At 46.4% G+C, this 16,552-nt stretch overlaps 2 protein-coding genes across 2 annotated transcripts in view; both read left to right on the forward strand.

The window, feature by feature from the left end:
• Window positions 1–9,155, forward strand: part of Atp6v0a2 (ATPase H+ transporting V0 subunit a2) — a 30,464-nt gene extending 21,309 nt beyond the window's left edge. Inside the window, exons 15-20 of the mRNA XM_038345197.2 lie at window positions 1,565–1,775; window positions 2,911–3,030; window positions 3,378–3,497; window positions 4,024–4,141; window positions 4,814–4,985; window positions 6,601–9,155. Of these exons, the coding sequence (XP_038201125.1) occupies window positions 1,565–1,775; window positions 2,911–3,030; window positions 3,378–3,497; window positions 4,024–4,141; window positions 4,814–4,985; window positions 6,601–6,706 (847 nt within the window). The 3' untranslated portion in view covers window positions 6,707–9,155. The remainder of the gene's footprint in view (window positions 1–1,564; window positions 1,776–2,910; window positions 3,031–3,377; window positions 3,498–4,023; window positions 4,142–4,813; window positions 4,986–6,600) is intronic.
• Window positions 9,156–9,847: 692 nt separating this feature from the next.
• Window positions 9,848–16,552, forward strand: part of Dnah10 (dynein axonemal heavy chain 10) — a 124,112-nt gene continuing 117,407 nt past the window's right edge. The window contains exons 1-2 of the mRNA XM_038346140.1: window positions 9,848–10,061; window positions 11,305–11,382. Coding sequence (XP_038202068.1) covers window positions 9,848–10,061; window positions 11,305–11,382 — 292 coding nt within the window. The remainder of the gene's footprint in view (window positions 10,062–11,304; window positions 11,383–16,552) is intronic.

Here is a 16,552-nt window from a genome sequence, read left to right on the forward strand (position 1 = left end):
CCTGAGACTACATGATGGTTGTGAGCCATCAGTGTTGGTGCTGGGAATTAAACCCAGGTCCTCTGGAAGAGCAGCCAGTACTCTCAACCACTGAGCTATCTCTCCAGCCCCTAAGTTTTATTTCTTGATGCCAGGTTGTTGACTGGGCCAAGGGCAGTTGATCTGATGATTCACAGTGGGATGTGGTTCTGTTTTGATTATTTTTGGATTTATGGGGGATCAGTGATTTCTCCATTCAGTATATAGCTGTGGATCGGTTGCTGTCCTGGGCACCAGGCTGCTGCAGAGAACGGAAAGAACTTTGCCCGCTGGAGCTCCTGTCCAGGTGGGGAGGCGTGTGACGTGAATGCAGGGTTATTCCCAGAGGAATTCAGTCACATTCTTGTTGTTCTAGAGTAGAAAGCTCTCTGTTCTGTGGGAGAGCAGCACCTTGGCCGACTTCCTCTCTCTGCTGACCATGCTTCTCATAATGGAGCATGATTTCATCATGTAACTCTTACTTTACTCCTTATAGAGTTGGGACATTGAAAAAATTGTCCAAGGTGGTGAGTACTTCGAGCTGCCCAGGGCTTGGTAACATGTGTGCTGCTCCTCAGAGAACTGCACCCAAGTTCTGCTCTTAGCACCTATGGTGGGTGGCTCACAACTGCCTGTCATTCCAGCTCTAGGGAGATTTGTTGCCTTTGGCTCTGCAATCAATGCATAACCCCCCATACACATAATTGAATTTTTATTTATTTATTTATTTATTATTTATTTATTTGGTTTTTCAAGACAGGGTTTCTCTGTAGCTTTGGAGCCTGTCCTCTAACTAGCTCTTGTAGACCAGGCTGGCCTCAAACTCACAGAGATCCACCTGTCTCTGCCTCCCCAGTGCTGGAATTAAAGGTGTGCACCACCACTGCCTGACTGAAAATAATTTTTAAAATTGGGGGTTGAAGAGACAACTCAGTGGTTAAGAGCACTTCTTGCTCTTGCAGAGGACCTACCTGGGTTTGGTCCCCAGTGCCCACGTGGTGGCTCACATCACAACTGGCTATGGCTCTAGTTCCAGGAAGCTTATACCCTTTTCTGGCCTCTGTGGGCACCAGGCATGTACATGGTGTACTGACAACATTCAGACAAAACAACTATAAAGAAATTAAATAAATTTTTAAAAATTGATTTCATTAAAATATTTTTAAATCTTAAAAAAAACAACAGCAAAATCCCTAATGTTTTGAAGTCAGACTCAATAGCAATGTGTTTGTGTGTGGTTCTGTAGTCACTCTCTTCTGTGGGAGGATCTGTGTGTGTGGTTCTGTAGTCTCTCTCTCTCTCTCTCTCTCTCTTTGTGGAGGATCTGTGTGTGTGGTTCTGTAGTCTCTCTCTGGGGGGATCTCTATGTGTGTGTGGTTCTGTAGTCGCTCTCTGTGGGGGGATTTGTGTGTGTGGTTCTGTAGTTGCTCTCTTCTCTGGGGGGATCTGCAGCTCTGGCTTGAACCAGCAGGCACCCATGGAGCCCTGGAGTGGCCTGTGGTGCCATGGCGACAGCCTTTCAGCGACCTCATTGGTCCTCTTGCAGGCACTTTAGGAAGAAGTTTAACATCTACCTGGTGTCCGTCCCTGAGATCCTGTTCATGCTGTCCATCTTTGGGTACCTGATCTTCATGATCATCTACAAGTGGCTGGCGTACTCGGCAGAGACCTCTAGGGAGGCCCCCAGCATCCTGATCGAGTTCATTAACATGTTCCTGTTCCCGTCCAGTGAGACACATGGCCTCTACCCCGGGCAGGTGAGTGCTCCTCCTCTGCTTGGCAGTGACAGCCCCTGCATTCAGCCTTCTCCATGTAGTCTTTGATAAGGAAGACTACACCGAAAGCAAGATTGTGAGAGGATTATACTAGTGTCCCTGGTTTTCTTTTTGCAGTGATCTCAGGAAGTTATTAACTATAGTTTGGGTCCATTTAGATTTTTTGTTTGTTTTGATTTTCAAGACAGGGTTTCTCTGTGTAGCCCTGGCTGTCCTGGAACTCACTCTGTAGACCAGGCTGGCCTCAAATTCAGAGTTCCGCCTGCCTCTGCCTCCAGAGTGCTGGGATTAAAGGCGTGCATCCTAACTGCCCTAGCTAGATTTTTTTAAAAAAAAAAAATAATGAAATGCTTTATAAATTTACATGTCATCCTTTCTCGCAAGGACCATGATGAGCTCTGTTTGGTTCCAATATTTTAGTGTGGTGCCAAAGCGAGCTCCTGTTTAGAATGTGTGTGAGTGTGGGTACCTGTGTCTTCAGGGCAGAGGTCAAATTTGGATGCCATTCCTCAGGCACCATGCACCTCTTTTTTGTTGTTATTGTCATGTGTGTGTACATGTGCGTGTTCATGTATGTGTGTGATAGTCTATCCCTGACCTGGAATTGTCAGAGTAGGCCAGGGTGACCAGTGATCGAGCCCCGGGAGCTCTTCCTGCCTCTGCTTCCCAAGGGCTGGGTCACACACAAGCTTCACAGCCACAGCGGGCTTCAAACTCAGTTCAGACTGAGTCATTACCCAAACCTCCATTTAGACTTTTTCTAAAGCATTTTACTGTTTTTTTTTCTTTTTTTTAAAAATATTTTTATGGTTTATTTAACTTTATTTTATGTGCATTGGTGTGAAGGTGTCAGATCCCTGGAACTGTAGTTATAAGACAGTTGTGAGCTGCCATGTGGGTGCTGGGAATTGAACCCGGGTCCTCTGGAAGAGCAGTCAGTACTCTTAACCACTGAGCCATCTCTCCAGCCCCCATTTTACTGTTTTCAAAGCAATATTTCAGTGCTGTCCTGAATGTTGGAAGAAGTTCAGAGGGTCCCTTGGTCACAGGGACTTAGCCCCTCACAGTCTACTCCACGCCCCGTGACATCTTCCTGCCTTCTCCTCTACACCCGCAGGCGCATGTCCAGAGAGTGTTGCTGGCCCTCACTGTGCTGGCGGTCCCTGTGCTCTTCTTAGGAAAACCGCTCTTCCTGCTGTGGCTGCACAATGGGCGCAGTTGCTTTGGTGTGAGCCGGGTAAGTGCGCTCCCTGTGTCCCGAGGTTCTGATTCCTTCAAAGCTGGCCTTATTTAGAGCCTGGGTGTTGCTGTTGGGCTGCAGCTAGGGAATAATACTGTTACAACATGTTCGCACAGGCCTTCCCTCAGGTCTCTCCATGGGCACTCCTGGGTGTAGAAGTGGAGGTGTCAGGTCACGGGGCGTTTCTGCATTTGTGTTTTGAGGACCTGCCATACTTCTCTAGCAGCTGGACCATTATAAACTCCAACAGGAGTGCTCTAGGCTTCCAGTTTCTTGATCCTTGCCAACACTTATTATTCTCCACTTCCCGCCATTGCTCTTTGACACTGCTCTTTTATCGTTAGAGCGGTTACACACTTGTAAGGAAGGACAGTGAAGAAGAGGTTTCTTTGCTGGGCAGCCAGGACATAGAAGAGGGGAGCAACCGCATGGAAGAAGGCTGCCGGGAAGTGACGTGTGAGGAGGTGAGCTCTGAGCTGATGGGTCGGATGAGAGGGGACGCTGGTCATTGGCTGCGCAAGGGTGGTTGTCTGGTTATTATTGTATATAGCAGTTTTCATCTGGGTCAAGTTCACAGAGCAAAGAAAGCGGAGTAGGGAAGAGCCAGGGTGCTGCAGTCCCTCCCCTCATGGGGACAGCACCCTCTACCCTCCCTCCCTAGCCTCAGGCATGAGGTCCCCTGTGCACCTGTAGCTGGGGAATGTCCATGTGAGTGCTGGCTAGTTTCGGAGGCTAGTTCAGGTGTCACTGAGGTCGCTAACTATCGCAGTTCTAGGCTGGTGCTTGGGTCGTAGAGAGGGGACTGAAGCTTGAGTAGAGTCAGGGAGCTCGTGTGTGGAGGGGGCCGGTGAGTCCCAGTCCCACTGAGAGCAGGACTCAATCTCGGACTTGCTCTTTCTAGCATCGGTATGCTCTGTCCCTGAGGCCGGCCGGGGACTCACAGTGGAGCAGGTTGTGATATGGTGTCTAATGTTCTCTGTTGTCCCTCAGTTTAACTTTGGGGAGATCCTGATGACGCAGACCATCCACTCCATTGAGTACTGCCTTGGCTGCATCTCCAACACCGCGTCCTACCTGAGGCTCTGGGCCCTCAGCCTGGCACATGCACGTATGTTGCTTAGTCCCAGGCAGTGTGAGCTGTCCAGGTGGTGGTGGGCCAGGGCTCTTTGTTGTTTTGACCTTCTGATCACGCAGGTCCCAGTCCTGGCCTAGCACAGAAGGGCTCTGTGAACTGAGGGCTTGGTGACCTCTGGCACGGATGCTCTCCTCCGTTTCCTGTTTCCAAGTGTATCCTAGCCATTGCTTTACTCACTGAGTGGAGTCAGCCTGGAGGTAACTGGTTACTGGCTGAATTCACTTCACTAACAGTGAAACGTGAAGTTGTGTTGCGTTGGTATTCCATAACAAAGCCCTGGGACATGTGGCAGAGATAGGTATTCACAAGAGGATACTGACCAACATGGGACAGAGCAAGGCCCTCTGTGTCCAAAGACAGTGAGGGTGAAGAGGCTGCTTGTTGGCAGCAGACCCAGGCTTGAAACAGGTCACCTTGCTAGGTTCAGACAGGACTCTCAATCCGGGCCCAGGCCCTGAACTTGCTGAATTAGCAATAGGAAGGGACGATGGAGCCCCCTAAGATTGTTGTTCTCTACAGAGAAAGCAAGGAGGTTCTGGTCCTCTGCACTGGGGCAGGCTGACTGGTGGTCATTCCTGCTGTCCCGTGGGTGGTGAGAGGGCTGATGGTTTCAGACTGAACTCTGCTCAACGGCTTCCTTTGCAGAGCTGTCCGATGTGCTGTGGGCCATGCTGATGCGTGTGGGCCTGCGTGTGGACACCACCTACGGGGTCTTGCTGCTGCTGCCTGTCATGGCTTTCTTTGCAGTTTTGACTATTTTTATCCTTCTGGTCATGGAAGGTCTTTCTGCATTTCTCCATGCCATACGCCTTCACTGGTGAGTGTGACATGTGTCCTCAGAACGTATTTTAAAAGTGGAAATGAGGGCTAGAGAGATGACTTAGTGGCTGAGAGTGACCTGCACTTTCAGACCCACGTTCAGTTCCCAGCGCCTGTATCAGGTGCCTCATGGCCTCCTGTCACTCCAGCATTAAGGCGTCCAGTGGGTGCCCCTGGTCTCTGCAGGTACCTGTACTCGTGTGCACATACACAGGACATGCAGTGCTATAAAAGCATAATAAATCTTTTGAAAAGGGTGCAGGATCGAGGCCAGCCTGGTCTACAAGAGCTAGTTCCAGGACAGGCTCTAAAAAAAAAAAAGCTGCAGAGAAACCCTGTCTCGAAAAACCAAAAAAAGAAAAAAAGAAAGAAAAGGGTGCAGGAACTGGCAGGAAGGCTCAGTGGGTACAGATACCTGCTCCCAAGCCCAGCTCAGTCAGCAGGGCCTGCGCGGGAACGGAGAGAACCGATGCCCAACAGCTGTCCCCTGACAGTCACATGTGCACATGTTAATAACTAATACAGAATTAAAAAAGCCACCCATTAAGGAAAAAATACATGTATGTAAGTAAAACCCCTTTCTAAACTCAGTGCTTGTGATGGCTAGCTCCTCCCACCCAGCTGTGAATTAGCAGTTCAGAAACACAATGCAGTTTATCACAAGTAAAAGAAAATTTCTATCTGTGATGCAGTTGTGTGTGTTCTACCTTTTTGTTGTTGTCGTTGTATGTATGTATGTATGTAAGTATGTATGTATGTATGTATGTATGTATTTATTTATTTATTTATTTTGAGATAGGGTCTTGCTGTGTAGACCAGGCTGGCCTCAAACCCACAGAGATCTGGCTGCCACTGCCTCCCGAGTGCTGGGATTACAGACAGGTGCCACCATGCCCAGCTTGTGTATGTTCCCACTTTTATTTACATTGGGACTGGCAAGTGTCATTGATGGCTTCTGGATTAGTACCTTCCTTGTTGTTGTGGGGGCAGAAGTCAACTTGCAGGAGCTGGTTGTCTTTTTATTGTGTGAGTCCTGGAGATTGAATGCCAGTTGTTAGGCTTGGTATCACATGCCTGTACCCGAGCCCCCTGAACTGTCTCAGCAACCTCCAGGGTATTCTCAATGCTACTCAGTATGTGTGCTGGCTGTTTCTCTGTGGTTCCGGTAGCCAGTGTGACAGGGGAGTCCTGGTATCTTTTCCTCTGTGTCTGGTTATGGGAGATGACACCTAGGGGTGGAGGGATCAGGGGACAGGGTGTTGAGGTGACACATGGGAGCTTGGCTGGATGGGGAAGCCAGTGTGGACTCGGGAGAGAATGACAGGGAAACATGTTCATGACAGGAATGCGAAGAAATGGGAAGATTTTTTTATTCCAGGAACTTCTTTTTTTTTTTTGCCTGCTTCCCTGGAACTGTAAGACAACACAGGTCCTGCCTAGAGCCCCAGTGTGTGCATAGAAGAGCTAAGAAACTCAGTTTAGTCTGTCCAGGTCTATGGTGGACCTTCTTCTTTAAAGAACTGCAGGAACATCGTTCCACTCACAGTTCTGTGTGCAGTCTGTGGTGGGGAAGGCGTGACGTTTTTAATACATGTCTGTTTTTCTTTTTTTAGGGTTGAATTTCAGAACAAATTCTACATTGGTGCAGGCACCAAATTTGTTCCTTTCTCCTTCAGTCTGCTCTCCTCCAAGTTCTGTAATGACGATGACATTGCATGATCACATGGCTGCAGCCGTCCGCTCTCAGGGTTATGGAGAATGATCATGTTACAGAATTCCCTCAATCAGATTTCCGACGGGAAAATTCCACCCTCGATGATTGCCTTACGACTCAGCCAAATGATTCTGTAAGATACACCTCTCCTCGTGTTGAAGATTTTGTAAAGCTCACCACTTCGGACACAGAAATTTCGTTGGTTTTTATTATGAGCAAATGTAAGCTATGCCAACATTACATTAAAGATATTTTTTTAATAAGTGTACGATTGGAGGATAAAAGCCAGCTGAATGGCTAGCTAAAATTGTTTTTAGATTCTTGATTCCCTTCCAACTTTAAAAAAAACACAGATTTGTTCCATCACGAGAAGATGTCAGATACCACAGTTTTCTTCAGACATTCTGCTGGGCCATCAGCAGATCCCCGCACCCTGCTGGCTCAAGAATGTGTGTGTTCTGCCTGGATGCTGTCAGTCACGGAGGGAAAGGGACAACATAACACAGCAGATAGCTCTCCTGCTTGTTTTTACAAGAGCCCTGCCCTGTTACCCTTTGTCAGACCAGTCATGACAGTTGGACATTGGGAAGATGACCGTCCAGAGCCTTAGATCCCGGTGTGGCCGCAGAGAAGACAGGTGAAAGTAATGTGTATTTTTGTAGCAAAGAACAAATGAAGCTATTTTGCCACAGAGACCTTGCTTCTGCTGGGGAACAGTGTAATTTTTTACTTTCACAGTAATTCTAAATAAAGGTCTGATGGCCACAGTTTAATTTCTAAAAACTCTTCAGGTCAGTTGAAAACTAATTCTCACTAATCTGTTCATCATCTCGAGCAAAGATCACCTGTCCCTGTGTCACTTAGCTCTGCACAAAGTGGACTCAGCCCTGCTGAGCCCTGATCCATGTCATAGTCTTATAAATTATGTTCATTCTCACATTTTACATTAACTGGTTTTAGATTAACTTCAGAAAAGAAGCCTGCGGCTGGGGTGTGGCTTGGTTGCTAGATCCCCAGAATCACCTCATATTCCTGACACTCAGAGGGTGGAGATGGGGTTACCTGAGGCCAGTCCAGGCTACATGACATCCTAAAGAGAAAAGGAATCTAACATATTTCTGCCCTCTTGAAATTCTAAGTCACATGCTACTGCAGAGGTCCTGTTCATCCCCCTGCCCCACCACTCTGTGTGCCAGAGAGTGGCCTTTGGAAGTTGGGATTTAGCAGCTTTTTGGGTCCTTTAAGGCCTGCTTGCTGAGACAGTGAACTGCCCGTGCCACAGCTGGACTGTAAGTCACTCCTCTTTAGCTGCAGCGGAGTCTGCACTGGTGGGCAGTGAACTCCAGCATCTGTGCCCTGTGTGCCAGCTTCCTGGCAGCTGTGATGAGGTGGTGCTGCCCAGTGTTAAACCTGCTCTTGCTCATATCCGTTGTCACCCCCACGATGTCACTCTCGTTACTGTTCCCCCAGGGTCTCTGGTCCTCACAGAGATAACTGATTCCAGGAATAAGGACAGGAGATGCAGTTTTGGCCATGTTCACTGTCCTTGGCAGTTGTGATGGGGCCACTTTTCCGTTGCAACTAACATCTCTTACTGGGGTGAGAGAGTGATTTCTTGGCTGAAGTCTGTCACAGTTATATGGAGTGTAATTACATAAACAAATTACTCCTTTTGAGAACCCTCTGGAAATATAATTGATAGCATCATACAGAGGGAAGCAAACAACTGCCTGGGTGGTGTGATGTTCACCCTCCCTATCACAACAGAGCCATGCCGTCTGTTCAGGTGTTCACTGCGTCACATAGGCTTCCGTTGGTGGAGAGGCCGGGTACGGCCAGCAGAAGCAGGCAAAGGGGTTTGAACACTTGGACTCACCCACCATGGGGCCTGGGACGGATTCCGTTTCCCTCCGAGTCCTCTCCTGGCCTCAGTTCTAGAGTGGGTCAGGATGTTTCGAGGTGTTGAATGCCACCTATGCATTCTCTTGCCTCGACTCTCAGCTGGCACTAGAGGTATGCAGTGCTGGGCTTGACTGGAGTAGCTGTACTGGCATTCGGGCCCAGTGCTCTGGCATAGGCCACAGACTATCCGTTGATAATTTACGGGGCTGGCGAATCAAGCTGTGATTTAGAGTTTGACCCATTTGGGAAATAAAAACACACAAGCTTCAGCCGTTTATTTCTCTACTGAAGTTTTTAATCTGGGGTTGCTCGCGTGCCATACTCTCCAGGCAGACCTTAAGAACTGTCCTGATGCTTTAAGTCGGGAGTTTGGAGTGATGTCTGTTCTGCCCCTGGACTGCTGCTGCCTGCCGGGCTCTGCTCAAACACCATGAAATCCACAAGAACTATGGGAGCCAGTCAGGACTGTGTCCTGCAGGCACATGAAGGACTAATCTCCTGTCAGTATGGAACTTCCTTTTGCTAGTGACAAATAAATCTATATTTTTGAGATGCCAGTGTCTTGTTTTCTTGTGAACCTGTTCCCTAACCCCCTATGCCAGGAAGAGCCAGTCCCTTCTAGGGCCCCACCGATGTTCCCCATGCCCTACCTAGAACACGCAGGTGTTCTTACAGTGCCTAATCACTGAGACCAGTCCTGTCTGCCTGTCCTGCTTGGTTTGCTTCTGTTGCTGTGATAAACACCAGCCAACAACAACTTGGGGGAAGAAAGGGTCATTTGATCCTAGGTTATACTCCATGACTAAGGGCAGAAACCGCAGCAGGAACTGAAGCAGAGACCTTAGAGGAGAGCACTGCATGCTGGTTTGCTCCCCATGGCTTACTCAGCGGCCAGTCCAGCACCGGCTGGGCCCAGCAAGCAAGAAAAGGTCCTATAGGCTCATCTGATGTTGGTAATTCCTCATTGAGATTCTCTTTTCCCAACTAGGTGCAGGTTTGCATCAACAGCTCACTGCTTCTAGTCCCGTCTGGCTCCGTCTCAGAGCCGTGCCCTTGTCACGCCTCAGTAACCAGCTTTCTCGCAGTTTTCCTACCTGCAGAATGGGGGGCCCTCAGCCTCACGCTGGCGCTGCCAGCGCTGACGCCGTCGCGAAGGTGTCGGTTGCTACGGGCGCCGTTGCCACGGACGCCGCCCGGCTCCCGGCCCTGACTTCCCTGCGTCCTGCACCGCTCAGGTCTGCGCCATGGACGACTTGCGTGTTCTGTGGATGCGCGACCGCGTGTACACGACCTTCGGCCTCAGCAACCCCAAACTGTTCGAGGAGCTGCTGAGTCGCAACGACAGTGAGGCAGAGGATCTCATCCTTCACTTCCTCAACCACGCAACCGACGAGGACTGCGCCTCCACGCTGTTCTTCTACCGCATCCTGGTGCCCGAGGAGGTGGAGGTGGAGATTGGTGAGCCTGGGCAAAGGCCAGCCTACAGTCAGCACCCTGCTGGCATTTAGCCCTACTATGCGCCCGGGGGGCCTTAGAGGGTGGCGCTGCCATCCTCGCTCTCAACGGCGCAGTGTTGCACATCTGCTGGGGACACAGAGGAGAACCAGAATCTCTTGTCCTGTAAGATGCCTCCCAGCGGGAGGGTCCCAAGGCTAGGGTCTGCAGAGGCTCAGGGGAGCTCACCTTCTATGCCTAGTCCCCTACTCTAAAAAGTGGCAGCAGGCCGAAGTGCCGCCTGACTGCAATCCCCTGCTGAGGTAGGATCACCCAAGGACCATCATAAACTCAGGACCGCTGGAACTCCATAGCAAGCGAGAGGCAAGAAAGGGAGAGAGAGAAGATTAGAGCGGGAGGGACCTAGCGTCAGTATACACTGCGCTCTGCTCTCATTTACGTTGTCTTCATCATTATTACACTGCGAGACAGGGGCTCATAGCCCGGTCTGGCCTGGAATTCACTGTGTAGCTCAAGGTACCCTCAAACTCTCAGCTCTCCTGCCTCAGCTGCACTAGAATCCAACCATCCCGGCCTTCATTTTCTTCCCCAGGTGGAACTTTGAACCTGAACACATTATCCCGGGCCTCTGGGTGAGGCCCATTCGTTGCAAACAAAGGCACAGGTTTCCAGATACAGTAGTGGGATTCTGTACTCGTTTGGAAAGCGAAGCCTTGCACCAGGACCCTAATTTCTTGCAGTCTCCAGGAGCTGCAGCAGCAGGTGACTGTCTCCTGCTGGCTCTGCTCTTACTGCAGCTATTGCAGCCACCTGCCTAGGTGCCTTCACTTAGGACGGTCGTGGAGACCAGACTGGCCTTGAACTTGCTATTAGTGGGCAGTTAGCCTTGAACTCCTGACACTTCTGTTTCCACCTCCCGAGCCCAGAGCTTGCAGGCCTCACCAGCACACTGGGTTCATTGGAACAGTCTCCAGCCTGCGCCCAGTGCTGCTATGGTGTGGTGGACCAAGCTGCTTTCATACCGCCTGCTTGCATTTCTTCCAGGCGAAGGCGTGTCCTTAACCCTCTCTCAATTGGCACAATTTTCCATGCTGGCCCCAGCATCATGATGTTTTGCAGTGACATTTATGAACCCCTGTGGGGTGTGTCCCAACCTTTGGCTCCACTTAAAGCAAAGATTTGGCAACTGTCTCATTTGGAGATAAATACTATTTTGTATTTTCTTCCCCATCATGGATCCATAAAGAAGAAACTCCTGCAATCCCTGAAGAGGAGGCGGAGGAAGATGAGACTGAATCTCAGAAAGAAGAGGTGACAAGTGAGTGTCTGGAGGGACAGAAGCCACTTCTACATGGGGGTCTGTGGAGCTGTTGGTGGATATGTACACTAGGGTCGCTGGACTACCGTCACTTGGCCTTAATAGGACAGCAGAAAACAGCAGAAATATCTCAGGCCCAGAGGCCCAAGGTGTCCCCAGGGTCATACCCCTCTGGAAGCTCTAGGGAAGACCCCACCTTACCTCATTCAGCTGCTGCTGGCACTGGCATCCCTTGGCTTGTGGGTACACTAATCCCCGTCTGGACCTACACTGCCACTTCCCTTACTCAGGCAAAGATTGAGGCAGGGTGTGTGTGTGTGTGTGTGTGTGTGTGTGTGTGTGAAATTTAGGAACAAAATAGGGATTTTTTTTCTTTTTTAAGACAAGGCCTCAGTAGTAAGTTTGATCTAGCCTGGGCTACTTTTAAAAAGCAAAGGAACAAAACCCATAGCATAAAACTGTAGTGATATTTCATTTGTATTTTAATAAATAAAGCTTGCCTGAAGAATAGAATACAAAACAGCCACACTAGCCAGCCATACAGGCCAGGCAGCAGTGACACACACCTGTAATCCTAGCAGCCATACTAGTTTGCCATAGAGGCCAGGTTGTGGTGGTGGTGCACGCCTTTAATCCCAGCACTAGAGAGGAATATAAGGCAGGATGAGATAATAACTCGTTCTTTTTCAGTCTGAAGATTTCAAAGAGTTAAGAGCTCTCTAGTGGCTTGGCTGCTTTTGCGTTCCTGATCTTCAGGTTGAACCCAATATCTGTCTCTGGCTTTTTATTATTCATGTTACATTTGGTACCCAACATTTGGGCTATGAATTCGTGAAGAAGCCACTGGCACAGGCTGGAGCTTCACATGGGGCTCCAGCCCTGCCCAGCTAGACTTTCTCTTCTTTTCCCTCCAAGTCTCTGAGCAAGTTTGGGCTTTTCCTGTTGTAGCCTCTCCAAAACGGTCTCCAGCTGCCGCCCAAACTCCAGAAGCACCTGGGCTCCAAACGCCACAGGACTCGCTGGCCCTAGACTGACTGGTTCTGCCTTCAGGCAGCTCTCGGTCACACATGCTTTTTCCAAAATCCCCTATGCATTCAGATAGTGCTCTCTCTCTCTCTCTCTCTCTCTCTCTCTCTCTCTCTCTCTCTCTCTCTCTCTCTCTCTCTCTCTCTTTCTCCCGTGGGTTGCAGGCTCTCACTAAACCCTTTCTCACTCTACTGCCAAACTAGGTAGCTGCCTTGAAATCCAGTCAGGCTTTTACTGTTCTATGCAGCAGCAATCAGCCTCACATCTTCATCATCATTGGCAGCAGAATTGGGGAGAAAACTGGGAATTCTTAAAGGGAGGAATTAAGTAAAAGAGAAAGTTTTCCCAACATTAAAAAGTGGGAAACACCATTATAATGTAGGGAATTAGGTCTCTGTATGATAACATGCTGGACAGTTTGAAAACGGAACAGTTAAGTGGAGAGGGAGCCCATTTAGATGGGATTTATGTGATGTCAATTGTAAACATCATCAGCTTGATCATTTTTGTTTCATCACTAAAAAAGTTGGTTAATCTGAGTGATACAGGCCTTAGAAAAATTTATTAAAACAGATCATAGAGATATTAAAATCCAGACAGAGGAATTTAATGGAGAACCAATTGCAGCATTGCATTACAAGAATAGAGAGCAACAGCCTAAGGTTTTCAGACAACCAACTTTAATAAATTCTGTAACCATACAGGAATTGCCAAATGGCAGAGGCTCTGTTGCAGCTAACTGGACTCCTGTGCCGATGTTAGATTTAAGGAGATTCAAGGAAGCAGCAGTTTCATGTGGCATGCATTCACCTTTTGTGATGCAAATGCTAAACTTGTGGTCAGTTTGTGGTCAGTATTATCCCTGTAGACTGGATAGATTTAGTTAAAGCTGTTTCAGAGCCTGGTCCACAATTACAGCGAAGTACCTGCTTCACAGAATAGGCAAAGACTATTGAACAACAGAGTAAAGCTAGAGGTAGGGAAATCTCCCAAGATCAAATTTTTAGAGATCATGCTTTGAATGCTTGAGACAGAATTGGAGAAATAGTAAAGAAAATTGAGTCATTTACTAAAGTTATACGGGACCCAAAGGAAGCCTTACAGATTTCTTATAAAGATCGACATCAGCAGTAAATAGAATAATACCAAATCCAGAAGCTAAACAAATAAGAGTTGAATCTCTGACTTTTGAAAATGGTAATTCTCTATGCAAAAGGATAATCAGGCTAGTAAAGGCAAGGTCAACAGCTTTGGAGGAATGGATCTGAGATACAATTAATATTGAATCTCATGATCATGATGATACATGGATAGGAGAGGCGATTTCCAGAGGGTTGAGGAAACATCAAAATGTCAAAAGTTATAATTGTGGCAAAAGGTCATTTTAAAAGGGATTGTAGACAGGGCATTCCTAGAAACAATGTTTTTTTCTAAGAGTAAACCACTCAGAAGGCCCTTCCCTTCTGGATTATGTAGAAGGTATGGCAAAGGTATTGGACTATTGAATTGTAGGTCAGGGAGGAATATTCACGTTCGTCCGTTGCCATTGGGAAACTCCATGAGGGGCCTCTCGCAGGCCTCTATGCCAAATCTGGTTCAGTCATTTCCTGCCATTGTAGAGGAAACTCCTTTCCAGAGCAATTAAAGAACCTAATGCCTATTGTAAGAAACCATACTGCTCTGGATAACAGAACAGTTATAGAAGAGAGAACAAAAAAAAAAAAATCAGGAGAAATCATAAAGTGAGGATTTTGGCAAAGTTAGATAAATGAACAAAGACCAAAATTAAAAATACAAATAAATGATAATGTCATTGACGGTCTGGTAGACAAAGGTATGGGTGTAACAATAATTTCATCAGAATCTTGGCATCCAAATTGACCTCTTCAGGATGTAAATGTTCAGATTTTAGGGATTGGAACTTTATCTCAGGTAAAGCAAAGCACAAGATGGGTCAAATGTATAGGGCCAGAGGGTCAGAGAGGAATATTGAAACCATATGTAGCTAACTAAAATAGCAATGAGTTTGTGGGGACATGATTTGTTACAGCAATGAAATATTCAGATTAACTTCTCCCAATCTTAGAAAAAAAACATAAATTAATGCATGTTACTGGGAAAGTATTAGAAGGTTTTATAAAGAACAGTCACCGACCATTCAGGTTGTACAGGAACAGGGCGCAACAGCTGCTGATATTTCAAAAGCACCAACAACTTTACCTTTAAAATGGTTGACAGACAAACCTGTATGGGTTAAGCAATGGCCTTTAACAACAGAGAAACTGCAGGCTTTAGAACAGCTGGTACAGGAGCAACTAGATGCTCAGCATACTGAAGAACCAACCAGCCCTTGGAATTATACTGTATTTGTTGTTAAAAAGAAATCTGGAAAATGGAGAATGGTAACAGATCTAAGAGCTGTTAATAAGGTGATTCAGCCAATGGACTTTCTACAGTCTGGCATTCCTTTTCCTTCTCTATTGCTTACAGGATGGCCTCTTATTGTTTTAAAAGATTGTTTCTTCACTATACCTTTACAAGAAAAAGACAGAAAAATTTGCCTTCACAGAGCTTTCTTATAATAATTTCTGCCTGCTAAAAGATATCAGTGGAAGGTTTTCCCATAAGGAATGCTAAATAGGCCTATCCTGTGCCAATATTTTACAAGTCAGCCATTGGAAATGATATAAAAGCAATTTCCTGAATCTCTAGTTTATCATTGTGTGGACAGCATTTTGCTATTTGATTCAAATGTAGATACTTTAGAAAGAATGTTTGAAGAAGTAAAAATTACTCTTGAAAAAATACAAAGAGGAGATTCTATTAATTATTTAGGCTATAAAATAGGTTTATAAAAATTAGATCCCAAAAGGTACAAATTAGGAGAGATAGATTGCAGACTCTTAATGACTTTCAAAGATTGCTGGGAGACATTTCCCATCTATGGTGCACTATTGGACTAGGTCCTGATGACCTGATTAATTTAAACAAAACCTTAAGTAGTCCCAGGGAATTGTCAGCCAAAGCTGAGAGAGAATTGGCTTTGATTGAAGAGAAAGTGCAGTAGGCATATGTAGATCATGTGGATCTGAATCTTAACAGCAGTCTGATCATATTGCCATCCAAACATTCCCCTACAGGAATTTTAATGTAGAAGGAAGATGTTATTTTAGAATGGATCTTTTCACCACATAAACCAAGTAAGAAATTAAAAACTTATATGGAAAAGGTCTCTGAGTTAATTCTAAAAGGAAAATTGAGACCTTGTCAATTAGCAGGAATAGACCCAGCAGAAATTATAGGGCCTTTTAATAAGGATGAAATTGACAAATTATGGTAAGAAAGTGAACTCTGGCAAAGAGTTTGTAGTAATTTTTTGGGAGGGATTAACAACAACTATCCCAAAAGCAACAGAATTTGACTTATAAAGAGAACTAATTGGATCCTTCCCTGTATTGTATGGAACATACTAATAATGCCTCTACATTCTATCCTGATACAAATAAATCAGGAAAGGTGGGTTACAAATCAGAGAATTTAAGTAAAATGGAACAAAGTCCTTTCAATTCTGTCCACCCATTATAATTGAACTTGTGGTCACATTAGGTATATTTGCCAGGTCAAAAAAGATATATTTTAGATAGGTCATTTTCAAACACTTCAGAGATCTACAGAATATGGCATTTAAGATGTTTTAATAAAAAAAAAGATGTTTTAATCACATAGTGTTTTTTTTTAAATGACAATGAGACATGTCTGCTCCTGGCAGTACCAATCTACTTCAGAGAAGATAATGGGCATTGAAGAAACTCCACATGAAGTTTTCTTCCTTTGTGGCAAGAAAATGCCTTTGCCTCAACTGCTGACAGTATGCTGTCCTAATTGGACAAGCAGGACACAAAAGAGAGTGACTGTCAAACATTGTCAAGATAATGAGGGACAGCCCTTCAGAACATCCTGCTTCACAGAAAAGTCTTCTCAGGCCTGTAGGCTGAAGATAGATGCCCCAGCATTGCAGAGGAACTTTGGGTGACTGTCTAGGCACATGTTTTGAAAGTTGCTTGTTCACACTTCCTGCTTACTCAGTTAATATTATTTTCTTCTTGGGTCTCTGAGGGAGTTGAAGACTAGAGAGTTATAGTTTTCCTTG

Source organism: Arvicola amphibius, chromosome 10 (genome assembly GCF_903992535.2).
Source record: "Arvicola amphibius chromosome 10, mArvAmp1.2, whole genome shotgun sequence".
Lineage (NCBI taxonomy): Eukaryota > Metazoa > Chordata > Mammalia > Rodentia > Cricetidae > Arvicola > Arvicola amphibius.